This window comes from Rhea pennata, chromosome 8 (assembly GCF_028389875.1).
Source record: "Rhea pennata isolate bPtePen1 chromosome 8, bPtePen1.pri, whole genome shotgun sequence".
Lineage (NCBI taxonomy): Eukaryota > Metazoa > Chordata > Aves > Rheiformes > Rheidae > Rhea > Rhea pennata.
This window is the reverse complement of record NC_084670.1, coordinates 12,339,863-12,356,034: the sequence shown is the minus strand read 5'-3', so window position 1 is coordinate 12,356,034 and position 16,172 is coordinate 12,339,863. Positions and strand designations below refer to the sequence as shown.

At 52.1% G+C, this 16,172-nt stretch overlaps 1 protein-coding gene across 2 annotated transcripts in view; it reads left to right on the top strand.

Annotated features, from left to right (window-relative positions):
• Positions 1 to 16,172, top strand: part of IPO13 (importin 13) — a 42,247-nt gene that overhangs the window by 16,358 nt on the left and 9,717 nt on the right. For both annotated transcript variants that reach the window (XM_062580935.1, XM_062580934.1), the window contains exons 3-15: positions 2,859 to 2,999; positions 3,683 to 3,824; positions 6,943 to 7,109; positions 7,557 to 7,677; positions 8,791 to 8,938; positions 9,337 to 9,518; positions 10,347 to 10,373; positions 11,146 to 11,280; positions 11,900 to 12,043; positions 12,464 to 12,544; positions 13,154 to 13,291; positions 13,805 to 13,901; positions 15,636 to 15,688. In XM_062580935.1, coding sequence (XP_062436919.1) covers positions 2,859 to 2,999; positions 3,683 to 3,824; positions 6,943 to 7,109; positions 7,557 to 7,677; positions 8,791 to 8,938; positions 9,337 to 9,518; positions 10,347 to 10,373; positions 11,146 to 11,280; positions 11,900 to 12,043; positions 12,464 to 12,544; positions 13,154 to 13,291; positions 13,805 to 13,901; positions 15,636 to 15,688 — 1,576 coding nt within the window. The remainder of the gene's footprint in view (positions 1 to 2,858; positions 3,000 to 3,682; positions 3,825 to 6,942; positions 7,110 to 7,556; positions 7,678 to 8,790; positions 8,939 to 9,336; positions 9,519 to 10,346; positions 10,374 to 11,145; positions 11,281 to 11,899; positions 12,044 to 12,463; positions 12,545 to 13,153; positions 13,292 to 13,804; positions 13,902 to 15,635; positions 15,689 to 16,172) is intronic.

Genomic DNA, 16,172 nt, shown 5'->3' with positions numbered 1-16,172 from the left:
GCTGCCTGTGTCTCCCCTTTCCTGGTGGTTACATGGGGTTGTCCCACACACAGTTGTGTGGTCTCTCTCCAATAAAAGAAGTTGTAGTGGACTGCAGAAAGAGCAGGAGGTGTTGTTTCCATGGTGAGAGATTGAGCTGTGCTACAGGGATGTTGGGATGCTGAAGTTCACAGGGGTTTGAAAAGTAACTGGACAAACTCTTAAAAAAAATCTATTAAGCTATTAAATACAAAGATACCAAATCTTGCTTAGGAAAACTGTAGCCAAAATCATTGGGTTCTGGAGAAACACATAAGGAAATGTCACCGTATGCTTGACACATTCCTACACTCTTTCATAGACATTCTTAGTTGTCAGCTGTTGGAGACAGGCTAGTTGATTGGGTCGGCCAAAGGCCTAATCCAGCTGAGGTGATGTTGGGTTTTTTCCTGTCCTGGTTTGATTGTATTATAGGTGGTCAGTAGTGGCTTGCAGAAAGGCTGAGATGTGGAGAGGCTTCTGCCAGCAAACATGGTATCTATCTCCTGGCATGTACCTTAAGGACTCTTTTTCTCTGCAGGCAGCCTTTCCTGGCTGCCATCTTTTCCCCTCTCTATGCTGGCTTTGCTAAAGCAGATGGCTCTGACCCTTCTGTGGAGTCTAACTGTTTTCTAGGCTGAGCTTGGGCTTGGGAGGGTTGCTGACGAATATGCTAGTATATGGCTTGGGAGTGTCTCTTGTGTTACTGGTCGAAACCATTTGCCCAGGGTAGGATTTCTCCTTCCTAACCATGGACCTTTCATCTGAATTATCTGCTAGATGTCTGTATAAGCAGCTTAGAGAATAAGGGGCTTCACAGGACATGATTCACCTGACTTTTCTGAGTTGTTTTTATTAACATAAGATGAATTGCACTGTGGAAGCAAATCCATGTGGTTTGCTCTGGCTTTACAGGGAGCCCAGAAGACTAGCTCAGATCTAGATGTCTTCATTGTGGGTCTTTAGGAATTTATGACAATCCTACCTCTGCTGGTTCACTCTAAAGTCATGAAAACATCTCTAGGATAGCGTGAGGCCAACGCTAAAGAGGCAGGCTGGGCTTTGCACTATGCTGGGGCAATAGAAAGTCCTCTGTGCCTTTCTGTCTAGGTGCTGGCCTTGCTGTAGTTGAGGTCAGTCCAAAGGAGCATGCTTCCCAGGGAGACAAGCTGGTGAATTCCCAAATTCTCCATCAGCACCATAGCACAGGTATTTCTGCACTGCCACGTGCATTACTCAGTGCATTAGAGACTTCAAAATGTTACATGCAAAAATATCTGCCCCTCCGCCATGAGATCTTTCTCTGGAGGAGATGGGGAGAGAAAATGAGGCAATGACCCTCTGCCAGCACACAGCCTAGGAGGGTGCTGTTTACTACCAGGGCAGAGGGGAGCTGAGACTGGAGGTGTGCTGTTCCCTGTATCTTCTGGTGCTGGTCCAGACCTAGACCAAACCTTCAGCATGGTTCTCCTCCTGTACTGTTGGCACAGGATGGCTCTGTTCACTCTCAAATGAGTGGGCAGAGCAAGAACTGCCCGTGTACTGGGCAGTGGGGCAGCCCTGCAGTTCTGGGTGAAGATGGAGTTCTCTTGGTGACAGCATTTATACCTTTTCCCCATGGTTGGCTCAAGAGAACTGGCATCACGTGTGCCTCCTGGCCTGAGTATCTCTGGCCTCAGTACTTGCATGTGGCAGGGCAGGCAGGGAGCATACAAAATAGCTGCATCTCCAGATAACATGCTTCGTTGGCCAGGTAAACGACAGACTGCTGATGAGCCTCCAGCGCAGCCTCTCTCCAGGGGCCTTGGGCTGCATTTCACCTTCGCTGCTTCCTTGCTTGTTGCCTTGGTTACAATCACTTATCAGCAGCAGAGGGGAGACTGTCATGCATGAGATTGCCCAAGTGTGGGCCCAGAGTGCTGCCGTGCTGCTCACGGGGAGGGAGGGGAGTGCAAGCATTCAGGGAAGAAGTGTGTGGGGCTGGGGGAGCCCCAGGGGCCCAGAGGACACGCAGGGGGCTGGCATCCTCTGTGTCGTGCAGTAGTAGATATCTTGGAGGGTGGCAGCCTGTTCATCTAGTTGCACTGGGTGCTTATATTTTGGTATGGTAGGCACTGCCTGACCTTCCCAATGCCTTTCATGCTCATTCACTGGGAGAATCCCTCAGCTCTCTATGCCAGCGAATGGGGCAAAGAGCGAGGTCTAGATTCGCCTGTGATTTATGAGATGCTGTAGGATCCTACTGCTTGCTGTTTTCTCCTGACTGCTCTGGCTGCCTTTAGTGCAGACCTAAGAAACACTGGTTGTAGGCAGTGGTGGTGAAGAACCCGAAGGACTGCAGCGTCTGCCCTTTTCCTGCCTGCCGTCTCCCACCTGCCCTGCAGAGCTGTGCTGTGAGCTGGAGTTCAGCTCTCACAGAGCTGACTGCGGCAGGGGCAGTCAGTTACTGCTAGCCCAGGGTATGCCAGGCAGCACTGCTGGGCAGGTACAAGCAGAAGCAGACATAATTTTCCTTGGCATAATGGGGAGTTTGCACAGAGCTTACATGGTGTCCTGACAGCTGACTCAACCCTTTTCTCACCTGCAGAGGCTCCACTGTTGGAACGCCTAGGGCTTCAGCTGTTGGGCTCCATCCAGCAGCACATTACCACTGGCTGGGAAGAGAGTTCCTGTAAGCAACAAAGGCTTCAGGATTCATCTCGTTCCACAGAGAAGCCTTTAACTAGGGAAAACTGAGCAGGACCCCTAGGAGCGTGGCAGGAGGGACCGTATTTGTTAGAAGCCTGTGCTGTGGTGCTGATGGAGGTGATGCCCTGCACTGATTCAGGCTCTACTTGCAGGTATGTGAACACCCTCCTGAAGCTCATCCCCCCTGTGCTGGGGCTTCAAGAGCAGTTACGCCAGGCGGTCCAGAGTGGGGACATGGAGACGTCGCATGGGATCTGCCGCATTGCTGTGGCCTTGGGGGAGAACCATTCCCGGTGAGTGCCAGGACCTCGCTGCTCATGTGCATGTTGTGCTGTGTGTGAGGGAGCCAGGGAGGGTCCTTGGAAGAAGAAACTGCCCAGTTGATCCTTTTGCTTCAGCTCTGTGTCTGGACAAACCCATATTGCTTGATATCTTGACATCTTCTCCAAATGCTGGGCTGGAGGATTCACCCCCGACCTTCTGAGATCAGGTGCTACCCTGCACACCCATGACAGCCTTTGCTTCTTGCTTCTAGTGTTTAGGTGTGAGACAAAGGGCCAGTGGGATTTCTTGACCTCCAGCTCTGTTAGGACAAAGGTGCAGCACAGAGCCCACACTAACAGCGAAGGGATGGTGGGAAGGGGTGCTTGGGACAGAGTATGCCAAGTACCGCAGTTTCCCTCTGCTTGGGGCTATTAGGGGCCCATGTGCTGCTGTGCTTTCTTCCTGCTTTGAGCATGCAGTTGGGCCAAATGCCTCCCAGAGGTCCCTTCCAGACTAAATTACTCTGTGATTCCTGGGGCAATTGCTTTTTCCAATGCTGGGGATTGCAATAACAACACAGTTTGGAGCAGCCTGTTGTTTCCTTGCTGCTTCGTTCAGGATCTGTCCTGCACTGGGTGACATGTGTGCTCTGTAGAGATGCCAGGCCTGCAGCGTTGGTGCTGCCACCCTGACCATGCTCTCTGCTCCCCAGGGCCCTACTGGACCAGGTGGAGCACTGGCAGAGCTTCCTGGCCCTGGTTAACATGATCATGTTCTGCACTGGCATCCCTGGGCACTATCCTGTCAACGAAACCACCAGTTCCTTGACGCTCACCTTCTGGTATACACTCCAGGTTAGTGGCAGTTGCAGGGCGGCCTGCCTTGGGAATCTCCTTCTTGTGCTTGAGGCAGAGCCTAAAACACAGATGTGTGGATGGAGCCTGGGGTGGAGGAGGCAGGGGAATGCAGCCCCTTAGGGGTATCTTGGGCTTCTGCCATTTTAGGAGGGGGAAAGGAGTCCCAACACAGGGTCCCAGCCGTGCACCTGGATTCTGAGCATACTGACAGTCCGTAAGGTGAGGGAGGACCCTTCCCTCACAGGGATTTCCTTGGCTATGCTGCTTGGAGCAGCTTATTCCAAGCTCATTGCTCTTGTATCTGGCCTCTGCTTGTGAGCTTGTGGGGAGCTCCTTGCAGTGAGTGGGTCAGTGGAGCATCAGTGAGCAGTGGGCTGCTGCTTACCTACTCACAGCTTGGACCGTGTGCCTGGGCTTCACCCTTCCTTTCAGTCTCTAGGATGAACCCGCTCGCTTGCTGTGCTTCATTTGTGCTGGTCTAGATGGACAGACAGAACTGCCAGCTGTCACTGGGGGATGCACTGCCCTTGGGATTGTAGCAGTGCAGTGTCCAGAATAGAGCCGCAGCCTCCAGGCTGCCTTTCTTGAAAGGAGCAGCAGATTTGGCTTACTCCTATTTGAGGAACAGCTTGCTGCAGTGTTCAGTTTTGGGGCAAAATGAGAAGATAAGGCCATGCCTGATGCTAGAACAGCCCTTCTCTTGTCAAAAAGGACTTTTGATGGGCTCCAGACTGCCTGTCCCTGCTGCCAGGGGTCTCAGGTGAATGTGCATGTTGGAGCAGGAGTAAACACTGGGAGCCTGTGACTGCTCTTCCTGGAAATTGGAAACTGTCCTTGGGGTGGAGACCCTGGGGTGTGTGAATGTCTGCAGTTAGCATGAGCCTGGGGTTTTCCTGCAAGGGAAGCAGGCCAAGAGCAGGTATTTAGGACCTGTCCCTTTGAGGGTTGGATCCACCCAAATGAGGAACACATGCTGGTATGGAACAAGCCCAGCTGCAGCTTTATTAAATGGCAAGCAGCCCTGCTGCAGGACAGCAGGGTGTTCTCCCTGCTGAGTGGTGATGTGGTCCCATTTCCAAAGGAAGGAGGTGGCTGTTAGGTTTGGCTCTGTTTTTGAGGGCCATGAGCAGCAGGCTGAGGAGCCTTGAAGCCTGGCCTAGCTGTATTTATCCCCCAGGGATTTCCAATTCCTACATCCCTTATCCTGTGCTCACAACCCCACTCTAGGAGAGTTCGTTCAGATATTTTGGCCCTGTGGCTTACTTTTTCCACTTTCAGTATTCCTTGGAAGTCTGAGCCAGACTTTAAGAGCCTCATTAACATAACTCATTAAAACTTCACACTCCAGTATTTTCCCAGCAGCAGGCCTGCTTGTTTAGCTCTTTGCTGCATGCTTGTGCCAGCTGCAGTCAGAGAGGAGTGTACATGCTGTCTGACTGCATGCTACACCCTTATGGGATTTGCAGTCATGGTGTATCTGAGGAGGAAGGCTAGAGCTAGAGAGGCTTCTGGCATGGCCTTGATCAGTGCAGGCAGCTTCCTGGAAAGGGGTCTGTTTTCCTGGGATCCAGTGCCCATAGGCCACATGTATTGGAAGTGAGGGAATGAGCATCTCTGATTTCATGTTGCTGTGTCCCTGGTGAGCCTGGCCTCTACTGTACTCCACCATCTCCATCCACTCATATCTACCAGCTGGAACTGTCCTGCTGAATTTACCTACTTTGTATGAAGACCCCTGCCTTGAACCCAGGTTTGGGAGAGATGGCCCAGGTTCACTAGGGAAGAACAGCTGCTTTCTCCGATGCTTACTGAGTCTCCATTTCTGTATTGAGCCAGTAGCATGTATTTTTTGCCTTGTAAAGCTAGGCTCAGATCACCAGGGCTGGAGCACAGTAAATGGCCCTCTGTGTGATGCCGTGGGTTGGCTCAGGGCAGGTGCTGGGCTCTTGGTTCCTTCCTGCTGTGTCATGCAAGAGTTGGCTGAAGCAGGGAGTGCAGCCAGCAACTCCTTGTCTTGTTATCAGACAGGGACAGCCATTACAGGGTCTTATGGCTCAGCCTGCATGGTAGTAGGAGACAAGCCCCCTGAAGCAAATGTGCCTTAGGAGATATGACCCCTGCTCTGCAGACAAGCTTCACTATTGCAAGGGGTCAGAAGGTGAATGTTTGACTGGAAGAGGTAGCAGATTTTGTGATACATACTGGAACTCAGTGAGGAGGTTCTCCTCAGCCTGCCTTTAGAGCTTTGCTGCTCCAAGCATTAGTTATGGCCCAGGCATTCCTAGCTCTAGAGCAGAAGAAATCCCGACCCCTGTGGCTGCACTGAGCTGTGTGCAGGCTGAGGAGGCAGCGAGCTCCTTGCCTCTGCAGCTGTAGGCCCTGTCTGCCCTCAGAAGGGAGAGAGGCCTTGTCAGTGCAGCTCTCGCCAGTCTGGCATTCTCCACTGGCAGGAAGGAGGGCGGCAGAATGTCACTTCCATGGGAATGATCTATTTTTAGTCTCAGTTTACCCCCCCCCCTGCTCCTCTCCTCTGCAATCTGATGCAGTGTGACTGAGCGTGGGTAGGGAGGAGGGAACGACGTCAGTGCTGTGCTGACAGCAGCAGAGGGCCCAGCTGAATGGTTTGGCTTTTCAGACCAATCAAGTTCTCCACATCCTCTTGGTGCTTCTGGGTTTGGGTCAGATTGTGTGTATGCAGGCAGGAGAAGGCTGTGCTCCCCAGGCACCAAAGTAGCTTGATCTGAGCCTGCTCCACAGGGGGTCCAAGGCATGCCATGCTTCCAAGATGAAGACACGTTAGAGAAGTGCTAACCCTCTGTAATGAGACTATTCTCAAACATCTGAGGGCCAGCTCAGCTGCTGGGACTCCTTGTGTCTTGCCTTTAGGTAATTATGCTGCTGCTCCAGAAGGGCTCTGGCTTCAGGAGGTCTCCCCACACTGTGCAAGGTAGACCTCAGGGGACTCTGTCAGCTCTGTGAATTGGAAATGTAACCTCTGATGTGAGAAAGATTTCTACTAGCTCTGGGGAGAGATGCCTGTGAGCTCCTCACACAGCAGGTGTGCTCGCTCCCATTCCTTTCCCAACACCTGGTTTATTCCTTCTCTTACCACCAGGACGATATCCTCTCCTTTGAGCCAGATAAGCAGGCAGTGTACCAGCAAGTGTACAGGCCTGTCTACTTCCAGCTAGTGGATGTGCTGCTACACAAAGCCCAGTTCCCCTCCGATGAGGAGTATGGCTTCTGGTCTTCAGATGAGAAGGAGCAGTTTCGGATATACAGGTACAGCTGCAGCTGAGGCCCTGTTGCTCTCTGCCAGGATGTGACTTTGGGCCCAAATGTGGGTTTGCTAATTAGGCAGGCAAGAACACAGGTGGTGTCCTGCCTCCTTGGAGCCTGAGCTCTATAAGAAATGCAATGCTGTGGGGAGATCCAAAGAAGGATGTGGGCCCTTCTACCAACAGTGGTTTCACCTGTGGTGGTGGTTTGGAGATGAGCTGATGTTTTATGACACTGACTGCCCTGCCTAGGAAACACTGGGAGTAGGACTTAAACTGCATTATTAAGTTGGGACAGAGCTGCAGCCATTAGCAATTTGCCTGTGTGGGCAGGTGCTGCCCATCTTCACCCTACCAGGAAACTGGATAGGACGTAGCATGTTCACACATGGAGTGCTTTGCAGGGGATGGTGATAGCACTTGGAGACCCCTGTGCCTTTCTTCTCTGCAGGGTGGACATTTCTGACACATTAATGTATGTGTATGAGATGCTGGGCGCTGAGCTTCTGAGCAGCCTCTATGACAAACTGGGACGTCTCCTTACCAACACAGAGCAGCCATCCACGTGGCAGGTGAGTGAGGGGACCTGGACACCAGGCTGCTAGGCAGGCAGAGAGAGTGTACCAGCCCCTTGGCAGCAGCAGAGGAAGCTATCCTCGCTGTGCAATGTTGAGGGTTAAGAGACATCATAGAGAGGTGGGGAGTATGATTGCCTTGTGAGCAGATCAGTTGCAGGTCACCAAACATACAGAAGAGATGTAGGAGCTCTTCAGGGTCTGTTGGGTAAAGGAACAGCTTCTGCCCCTCTGTTCCTCAGTACAGGCCACAGATCAGCTGGGGTCTGATTTTGGTGGTTTGTTGTTGCCTGTCTTGTTCTGGTGCTGCATTATTTTGGCACAGCATAAATGCTGGAGGCCTTCCATGTCCTTTCTGCATCACCACTCTGCTGCTCTGCTAAACATGGAGTGCCCTGGCTGATTCCAGGGGAAGCAGCTCTGTGAGGGTGCCGTAGAAGGCCCAGGTTTGCTTTCAGTGGCTGCCCCTGTTGGCAGGAAGCAAGCTGCCTCCCTCCCTTGCACTGCTGCCCTAAACACTGCCCTGAGCAGAGCCAGAGCAGTGGGATGAGAGAGACTGGTTGGTAGCCCAGCGTAGCTGACACTGTGAATGCAGATAGGAAGGCCAGGGTGCTTCTGTGGAGCAGCCTAATCAGCATGTATCTGCTCACCTTGGCATCCTCATCAGCCAGTCGTCACTGTCAGATTCAGATGGCTGGAACAGTGCCTCGTTCATCACTGTCTGCAGCTGAGCCAGTAGCCAGCCAGCAGGAGCAGTGACTTGCAGTCTGGGCGCAGCTCCCTGCTGTCTGAGTGCTGAGACAGTGTCTGTCACACTGGCAGTCTGCTGACGCTCATCAAGTTTAGGCTGCCATCCCATCAGGTGGGATGCCCGCAGTTCTTGAAGTGTGTGGACAACTTTCACGCTGTTCGTGTGTCCTGCAGGCAAGCTGGGACGGATGTATCCTGAAGCCTGTTGTGCATGTTTGCCCTGACTGTGCAGTTGTCTCCAATTCTTCAGCTTCCTTGCCCTCTGTGATTGGAGTCTGAGCTAGTCCATGGCATGTGGGCTGGGGAAGGCTTTGGGGGTCAGCACATGGCTCTGACAAAGTCCCTCTCCCTCTCTGACAGCACACAGAAGCCTTACTCTATGGGTTCCAGTCCATCGCTGAGACTATTGATGTGAACTACTCCGACGTGGTTCCAGGACTGATTGGCCTCATTCCCCGGATCAGCATCAGCAATGTGCAGCTAGCTGACACCGTCATGTTCACTATTGGTGAGACCTTTGCTCACACTCAGGCTGGGGAGGGAACCCTTTTGGGAGGGTCCCCCGCCCTTAGGGAGTAGGGAGCCCTATCTGAGACCACTCTTGCTGAAGTTGTCCTGCACAGACCTCTGCCAGTGCCACCCTCTACTGAGTTGGCACTTTTGTGCTAATTCCTCTGGGCTTTGAGCCACTTTGTGTGTTCTGCTCTGCCTACCCTCACACCACTCCTGCCATCTGCTTTGGATTTAGCCCAGGCTCTCTTTGGCTGCAGAGTTCTTGCTGTCCCTTCTCAGGGAAGATGAATAATAACAGTGAAAAGCAAAGTTGAATGTCCCAGGATGTAGAGAACAAGCTCCCTGACTGCCACAGTGCATACCTGCAGTCTCTGATGCTGTCTGTGTGCGCAGGGGCCCTGTCAGAGTGGCTGGCTGATCATCCCGTCATGATTAACAACGTGTTGCCACTGGTGCTCCAGGCCTTGGGCAACCCTGAGCTCTCCATCTCCAGTGTCTCCACCCTGAAGAAGATATGCCGGGAATGCAAGTACGACTTGCCACCCTATGCTGCCAACATTGTTGCTGTGTCACAGGTAAGAGCTGGAGCTTGGGGTTACTAGATACTGAGAATCCCTTTGAGGCTGTGCTCTGGGGGCTGCCAGGGCCTGTGTGGGAGCAGGAAGGGGCTGCAGAAGGGAAAGGAGCAGGAGAGAATATGAGCCTCTGCTTTTAGAGCCAAGGGAGCACCATCCCCTTCCCTGAGGGGAATCTGTGCTGCAAAGTGGTTGATGTTGGGGAAGTATAGGGGGAGTGGACTGCAGAAAGTCTCTTGTCTCACGTTCTCCATGAAGACTTCTTTTGCCATTTCTGGAGACAGAGTACTGGGTTAGAGGGACCATTGGTCTGATCCCCTAAGATCTTTCATAAACTCTGAGCACTGCAGTAAATGGGTATGGCTGGCTCAGAAGAGCTGGTTGGAGACATTCCAGGCCCTGATATTCACCTGGGATAATTTTGCTGTTGAGGGCAGTGTTGATGATAGCCTAGTTGGATTTTCCTTGGTGACCTGGTAGGTCTGTAGCTTCTTTCTAACTGGGATAACTGAGCACTGTTTCTCGGAGCTGTCCTGCAGCAGAGCCTGTCTGAGGCCATGAGCTCCCATTGTTGGGTAGCTGTGTGGGATGGGTGCAGGGAGGAGAATTTAGTGCAGGATGAGGCTTTTGTTCCCTGCCTGTGGCTGGTTGTGAGGAGACCTGCACAAAGCCTTTGTGCTGTTCCTCATCTATGCCCAAATTGTTACCTGCTATCATGACCTCCCACTTCAGTCCTACCATCAGTCCTACCTTCAGTCCCTTCACAGAAGAGAAGAGGTTTTCTGCAGCACTCACACTCCTCTTTCTCTGTCCCTTTCCCTTTGGCAGGAAGTGCTGATGAAGCAGATTCACAAGGTAAGAGTCACTTGCTCACACTCCTCATTCTGTTTGTCTGCCTCAGCCTTTAGTTGTCCTCGTGTGTAAATGCAAGAAATGCCATCTTGAGCTAAGCTGTTCCTAGAGGAGAGCTCAGCATTGCAACTAGTTTGTTTGGGGCCAGGAAAACCTGGTATCTGCCACTTGCTGCCCTACTGATCTTTTGGCTATCTGTACTGGAACTGGAGTGGGGTTATGTTGGTAGGGTATTTCCTCACAGGTAGGGAGGCCCCTAAGGATATTTGTCTCTAGTGGTTCCTGACCCCTGCAAGCATGAGGAGGCAGAGATACCTCAGTGCAGTAGCAGGCTGCAAGAGGAAAGGGAAGGGAGGTTGGTGCAGGGACAAACAGCTTGCAAACAGCGGAGGGAACGACATTTCACACCATGGGGACTGAGATGGGTCTGTGCAAAGATTCAAATGCCAAGGTAGGGTAAGTGCTGTTGGCCTGGAGATCTCTGGGCATTAGCCTTTCCTTGAAGGGAAGCTGGGGAGAGGATAGGTGGTAGCAGATGAGCATTTGTTCTCCAAGTGCTGCCCTCTGGCACTGGTAGATAAGTGCCCCATTCTCCTGCTATGGTATGTACCTAGGATATCCCAGGCAGGGCAAGTTGAGAGCAGCACACCAAGGCTCCTGGTTATTCTGGTTCAGCCTCAGGTGGCTGTTCTAGCCACCGAGCAGGGTCTTTGAGGTTTGTTGGAGGGCTACAGGCTGGGCAATAACCTGCCCCTTTGTCTTCTCTCTGACTTAGACAAGCCAGTGTATGTGGCTGATGCAAGCTCTTGGTTTCCTACTCTCTGCTCTACAAGTGGAAGAGATTCTGAAGAACCTGCATTCCCTGATCACTCCTTATATCCAGCAGCTGGAAAAGCTGGCTGATGAAACGGTGAGTGCCCTTATGCCCTTGTACCTCCATCCAGAAGTGGCTTCTCCCACTCTCTGTGCTGCTGGTTGTAACTCCACGAGGTGGAGTATTGAAGCAGCACTATTGAACATAGGGCATCTTTCTCCTCACCCTTGGGTTAATTGCCTAACGCAGGCAGAGCAGCGCAGAGCCACTAATCAGACTGAGCCAGGTTGCAGATTTTTTTTTCCTTTGCAGCATATGTCTGTAAGACCAGAGGCTCCTTGGCTCTTGCAAGCTATGTATTGTCTGGATCAGCATCTGCCTCCCTGAAGTGAAGCCCTCCCACATTTTGGTCATGCAGCTTCCTCCCTCATGTGATATCCCATGTGTTGCCCAATGGGTGTCTATCTTGACTTCCTCTCTATTGGAGGAAGGTGTGGTTCTCTTGAGCATCCTCCAGGTTTCATTCACCAGTGAGAATAGGTAGGAGGCCTCGTGGCTCAGCAAAAAGGTAGAAAGGGAAAGTAAGAGAGTGCAGTGCAGGGAACCCCCTTCTCTGGCACTTTGCCTCAACAGTCCTGGCTCCTCAGGATCCCAAAGGCATGACTGTGGAGCACCTGCTGTCTGTATCACACTTTGGCTTTGTTTTACCTGGCAGCCCAATCCTTCCAATAAGCTGGCTATCATCCACATCCTGGGCCTGCTCTCCAACCTGTTCACCACTCTAGATATCAGCCACCACGACGATGACCACGAAAGCACCGAGGTCAAGAAACTGCCTGTGCAGCAGGGACCCAACCCAGTGAGTACAGTACTGGTCAGATGCTCTTTGTCATAGCCTAGCCAGAAGCCCCACCTTGCCCAGCTGATGCCGGAAGGAGAGGCTGTAAGGTGGGGTGAATGGAGAATGCAGTGTCTATCATGGAGAGGGCAGTGCTGGTGCATTCCAGCTAAAACAGCTCCCTCGGCTCTTCCCACTGCCTCTGAGGTGGGCAGAGGTTACTTGCAAGATCTCTGTTGGCTGGGCTCCGGTCTGAAGACAACCCAGGTGCTGCCTTCAAGCTATGAGCTGTGCCAGGCTGCTTCAGCAGGGAATGGAGTTTCCCAGCTTCAAAGAGGGCAGAAGGCCTGAAGGTTTGGATCTAGGCTGTACTTACCATTGAATCTCCCCTCCCAAGTGCCATAGGGGCCAGTTCTTTTCAGTCTGTCTTGTTCTTCACAGGTGGTGGTGGTTCTGCAGCAAGTCTTCCAGCTCATACAGAAGGTCCTTAGCAAGTGGCTGAATGATGCCCAGGTGGTGGAGGTAAGCAGGATCCTCATGTGTTACTGTTTGCAGCTCTGCCTTTGCCCTTGCATCTAAATGGGGGGTAGAAAAGGACAGCCACTGGGTGATGCTGCCAACCTGTTGTAGACGTTTCCATCCCCTTGTATTTAGGGTGTCTTCCTGGGTTGCTCAAAACACCAGCACTGTTTGCTGTTGCTAGTACCATCCTGCTGTGCTTGTCTGTCTGTTGCCCAGATCAGCTCTACTCCTTTCCAGTTATATAGGCCCTGTCATCATCAGTGAGATGAGGTCTACTGAGCTCTGCTCTGATCCTCTGTGTCATCTTTTCTGGAAATTCTCCAGTTTACTCAGTCCAGTGATTTCCAGGTGCAACATGCCACAAGGTACTGTTCTCCCTGGCACTTGGGATGCCTTCCTGCTGCAGCTGGAGAGAGATTTCCTGGTGGGAGTGACCTGTGCTGCAGAGTAAAGCAGCAGCACCACTGCAGATATGAGCCCCTCTGCCTGGCTGCTCTCCATGCCTCATTGCCACCTCTTCCCTCTGATAGGACCTATCTGTCAAACCCTGCCCCACTAGCAGAAGATCTCGTGAAGACTCTTGCTCACTCTGTCCCTCCTCTCCCACAGTCTGTCTGTGCCATCTTTGAGAAGTCTGTGAAGACCCTTCTGGATGATTTTGCTCCCATGGTGCCTCAGCTGTGCGAGATGCTGGGGCAGATGTATAGCACCATCCCCCAGGCCTCTGCCATTGACCTCACACGGCAGGTAAGGAGCTGCATAAGCAAGGCTGGCACTGCAGCGGGGTGGCCGCTGGGCTGCCGGCACTCATACCTGCATCCCAGGAGGGTTACATGTGAGGCAGGCTCTGGACTGGAAAAGGGGGCTGCTGTCCCTCCTTGCCTTTGCCTCAGCACATCTCTCACTGCTTCACAAGGCTTCTTGCCAGCTGCCTCTTGCTCCTGCCTAGCCTTGGTATCCTATACTTACAGTGATCTAACCTCACTGCTCTGAGCGAGTCACCATTACAAGCAGTGCTCTTTGCCTCTGCTGAAGCAGTGACCTCCATGTGGGGACAAGCCTGGTTCTCTCTGCCCTCCTATTATGGGTTAAGCCATAAGTCACTGTACCATGGACTAAACCATGCATCCCTGGCTTCTCCCTGCTGTGGCTGTGATGGGTGCAGAAAGTCCTGTGCTGTCCAGCCAGGCTGCTGTTGCCTGGGAAGGCTGGGAGAGTGCAGGGACAGCAGCAGCTTCAATCTTTCTCTGTCTCTTGCAGCTGGTTCACATCTTTGCTCATGAGCCTGCCCACTTCCCTCCCATCAAGGCCCTCTTCTTGCTCGTTACCTCAGTCACACTGACCCTTTTCCAGCAAGGTACGTGTAATTGATTCTTTTTCATGCTGGGGCTATTTTCAGGCTATTGCATGCTTGAGGTCTGGAGGCATCTTACCAGGAATGGCTGTTTTCACTCCTAACTAAGCTAACAGGGCCATGTCTATTGCTGGATTCATCCCAACCCCTGGAAAGTGGGTACATTCCTTACAGGGCTGCAGAAGCAGGAAGCCCCCAGTGCAAAACTCAACTCAAGTGACAGCCTGGTTCTCACTGGCACTGAGTGCCTTGCTGTGCTGCAAGGGGAAGAGCAGGAGCTCCAGTCCTCACTTGGCAGTGAGGCTACATTCAAATGGAAGTCTGTAGTGACCAGGAATCAAGCCTTATATAAGCAGAAAGATGTCTCTGAACACCTCCGGAACTACCTTTTCAGAGCCACTGCTGTGTGTTTGGCTTGCTGGCTACATTACCCGCTTGCTACAAAAATCAAGTGGGATTATGACAGGCCCCTCCATGCCATAGCTCCCTTTAGCCTCCTGGTAACTTGTCCGGTGACAGGGACAAGTGCATAGTGTAGCTGCTGGCTCTGGTCGTTCAGCACCTCAGTTGTTCTTGTATGGCACCCAACAGGTCTTGTTTTGTGTTCATAGCCTGATGCTGGATAACATGATGCCTTCCCCCAGTACAAGGCTCGGAGCTCCCTAGAGAGGTGGGGGGGTCCATGAGGGCCTGTGCTTCCTTGGAACACCTCAGTCTGAGCAGATCCTTCTGTGCTAAAGTGTCACTTTTGGTCATGGGCAAGTGAGCTGGGCTTATCTAGAGATCAGATCCCTGCTTCTGTCAGTGGCGTTTGGATGTATGTACAGTAAAGTCCTCTTGGCTCAGAGCCTGGGGAGGCATAGATGCTTCTGGGCACACAGGCAAGTGACTGCCCAGCTCACTGGGTGCCCAGGACTGTGTTCCCACCTCAGGGATCATCTTCTGTGGTCAGCCAGCCCTGAGCAGAGCAAGCAGATTCTGCTGTCTGAGCACAAATGCAGCTGGAGAGGGTGGGATGCTTGACCCTGCAGGGGCTGTGATGTGTCTGTGCAAAGAATCGGATGCCAAGGTAGGGTGAGTGGTGCTGGCATGGAGATCTCTGGGCATTAAACTGATCTCTCCCAGGAGGATGCTGGGGGAGAGGCCTTTGTGTGGGTCCTGGACTGAGGGGCTTGGAGAACATCTGGGAAGGGGTGGGAGGGCAGCTGTGCCAGGGGCTCCTGAACAGCTGAGGCTGGTGACAAGCATGTGCACGCCTGAGCCCGGCAGGGCCTGTCAAGCGTTTGCTGAGGTATTGTCGTTCACTTGCAGTTATCTTCCAGGACCAAATGGTGCTCTGAAGACACTCGCTCAGTCCCTACAATGCAAAAGCTCTAATTCTCCTTGTGGAGATGGTGCCCAGCTAGCCCCTTCTCCTCCTCCTCTTCCTCCCCAACGACATGAAGATCTCCTTGGCTCTGCAGCACCCAGGTGCTGGCTGGAGATCCTGGGGCTTCAGACCTATTCCTTTACAGTTTCTTTCTGTTCTTGGGTTCTCCAAGTTTCATGATTTTTTGTATGTTTTGTTTCTTTAACTTGCTTCAAGCTGCTCATGTTGCCCATCCCTTTCCCCACACACCCCTCCTCCCCTACACTCCTGTTTTCACTTGTAAATTCTTTCTGTATCACATAACTATATGATGTTGAGTTGCTGTTTGTATGATTTTTCTCTTAAGTTACATCTTTATTATATTTTAGGGCCCAGGGATCATCCTGATATTGTTGATTCATTTATGCAACTCCTGGCACAGGTGTGTTTTAGTTTCTTATTCATTCACTTTCTGTTCTCTCTCTTTCTCTTTTTAATTCAATTTAAACCTATTTTTAGCTTTCTGTTGACAACGTTTTTTTTCCTTTTAGTTGAATATCGAGTTTCTCCATCTGTTTCCGTGGAAGTTGAAAACAAAACATTCTCCTTTAGTTCTGGGTTTGCACCATCCCCAGGGCAGTGCCCTCCTGTGCAGGGCAGCCTCGGAGCTGCTATCCCCTCGCCTTGCACCTGGCCCCAGTGGCACAGCAGAAGCCAGCATGGGGCACTCTGGGCTGCTGCTGCCACAATCATGCTTGGGTGACAGAAAATTAGAGCATTAAATGGTCATTTTCCTACTCTTCTTTCTACCTGCTCCCTGTGATGGATCCTTCAGGGCAGGGACAGACTGAGCTGACTGGCTTTCCCCAGGGCCCGAGCTCTGCTGCTGGTGGGAGAAAGCCCTCTGCACAAAGTACTAGGCAACA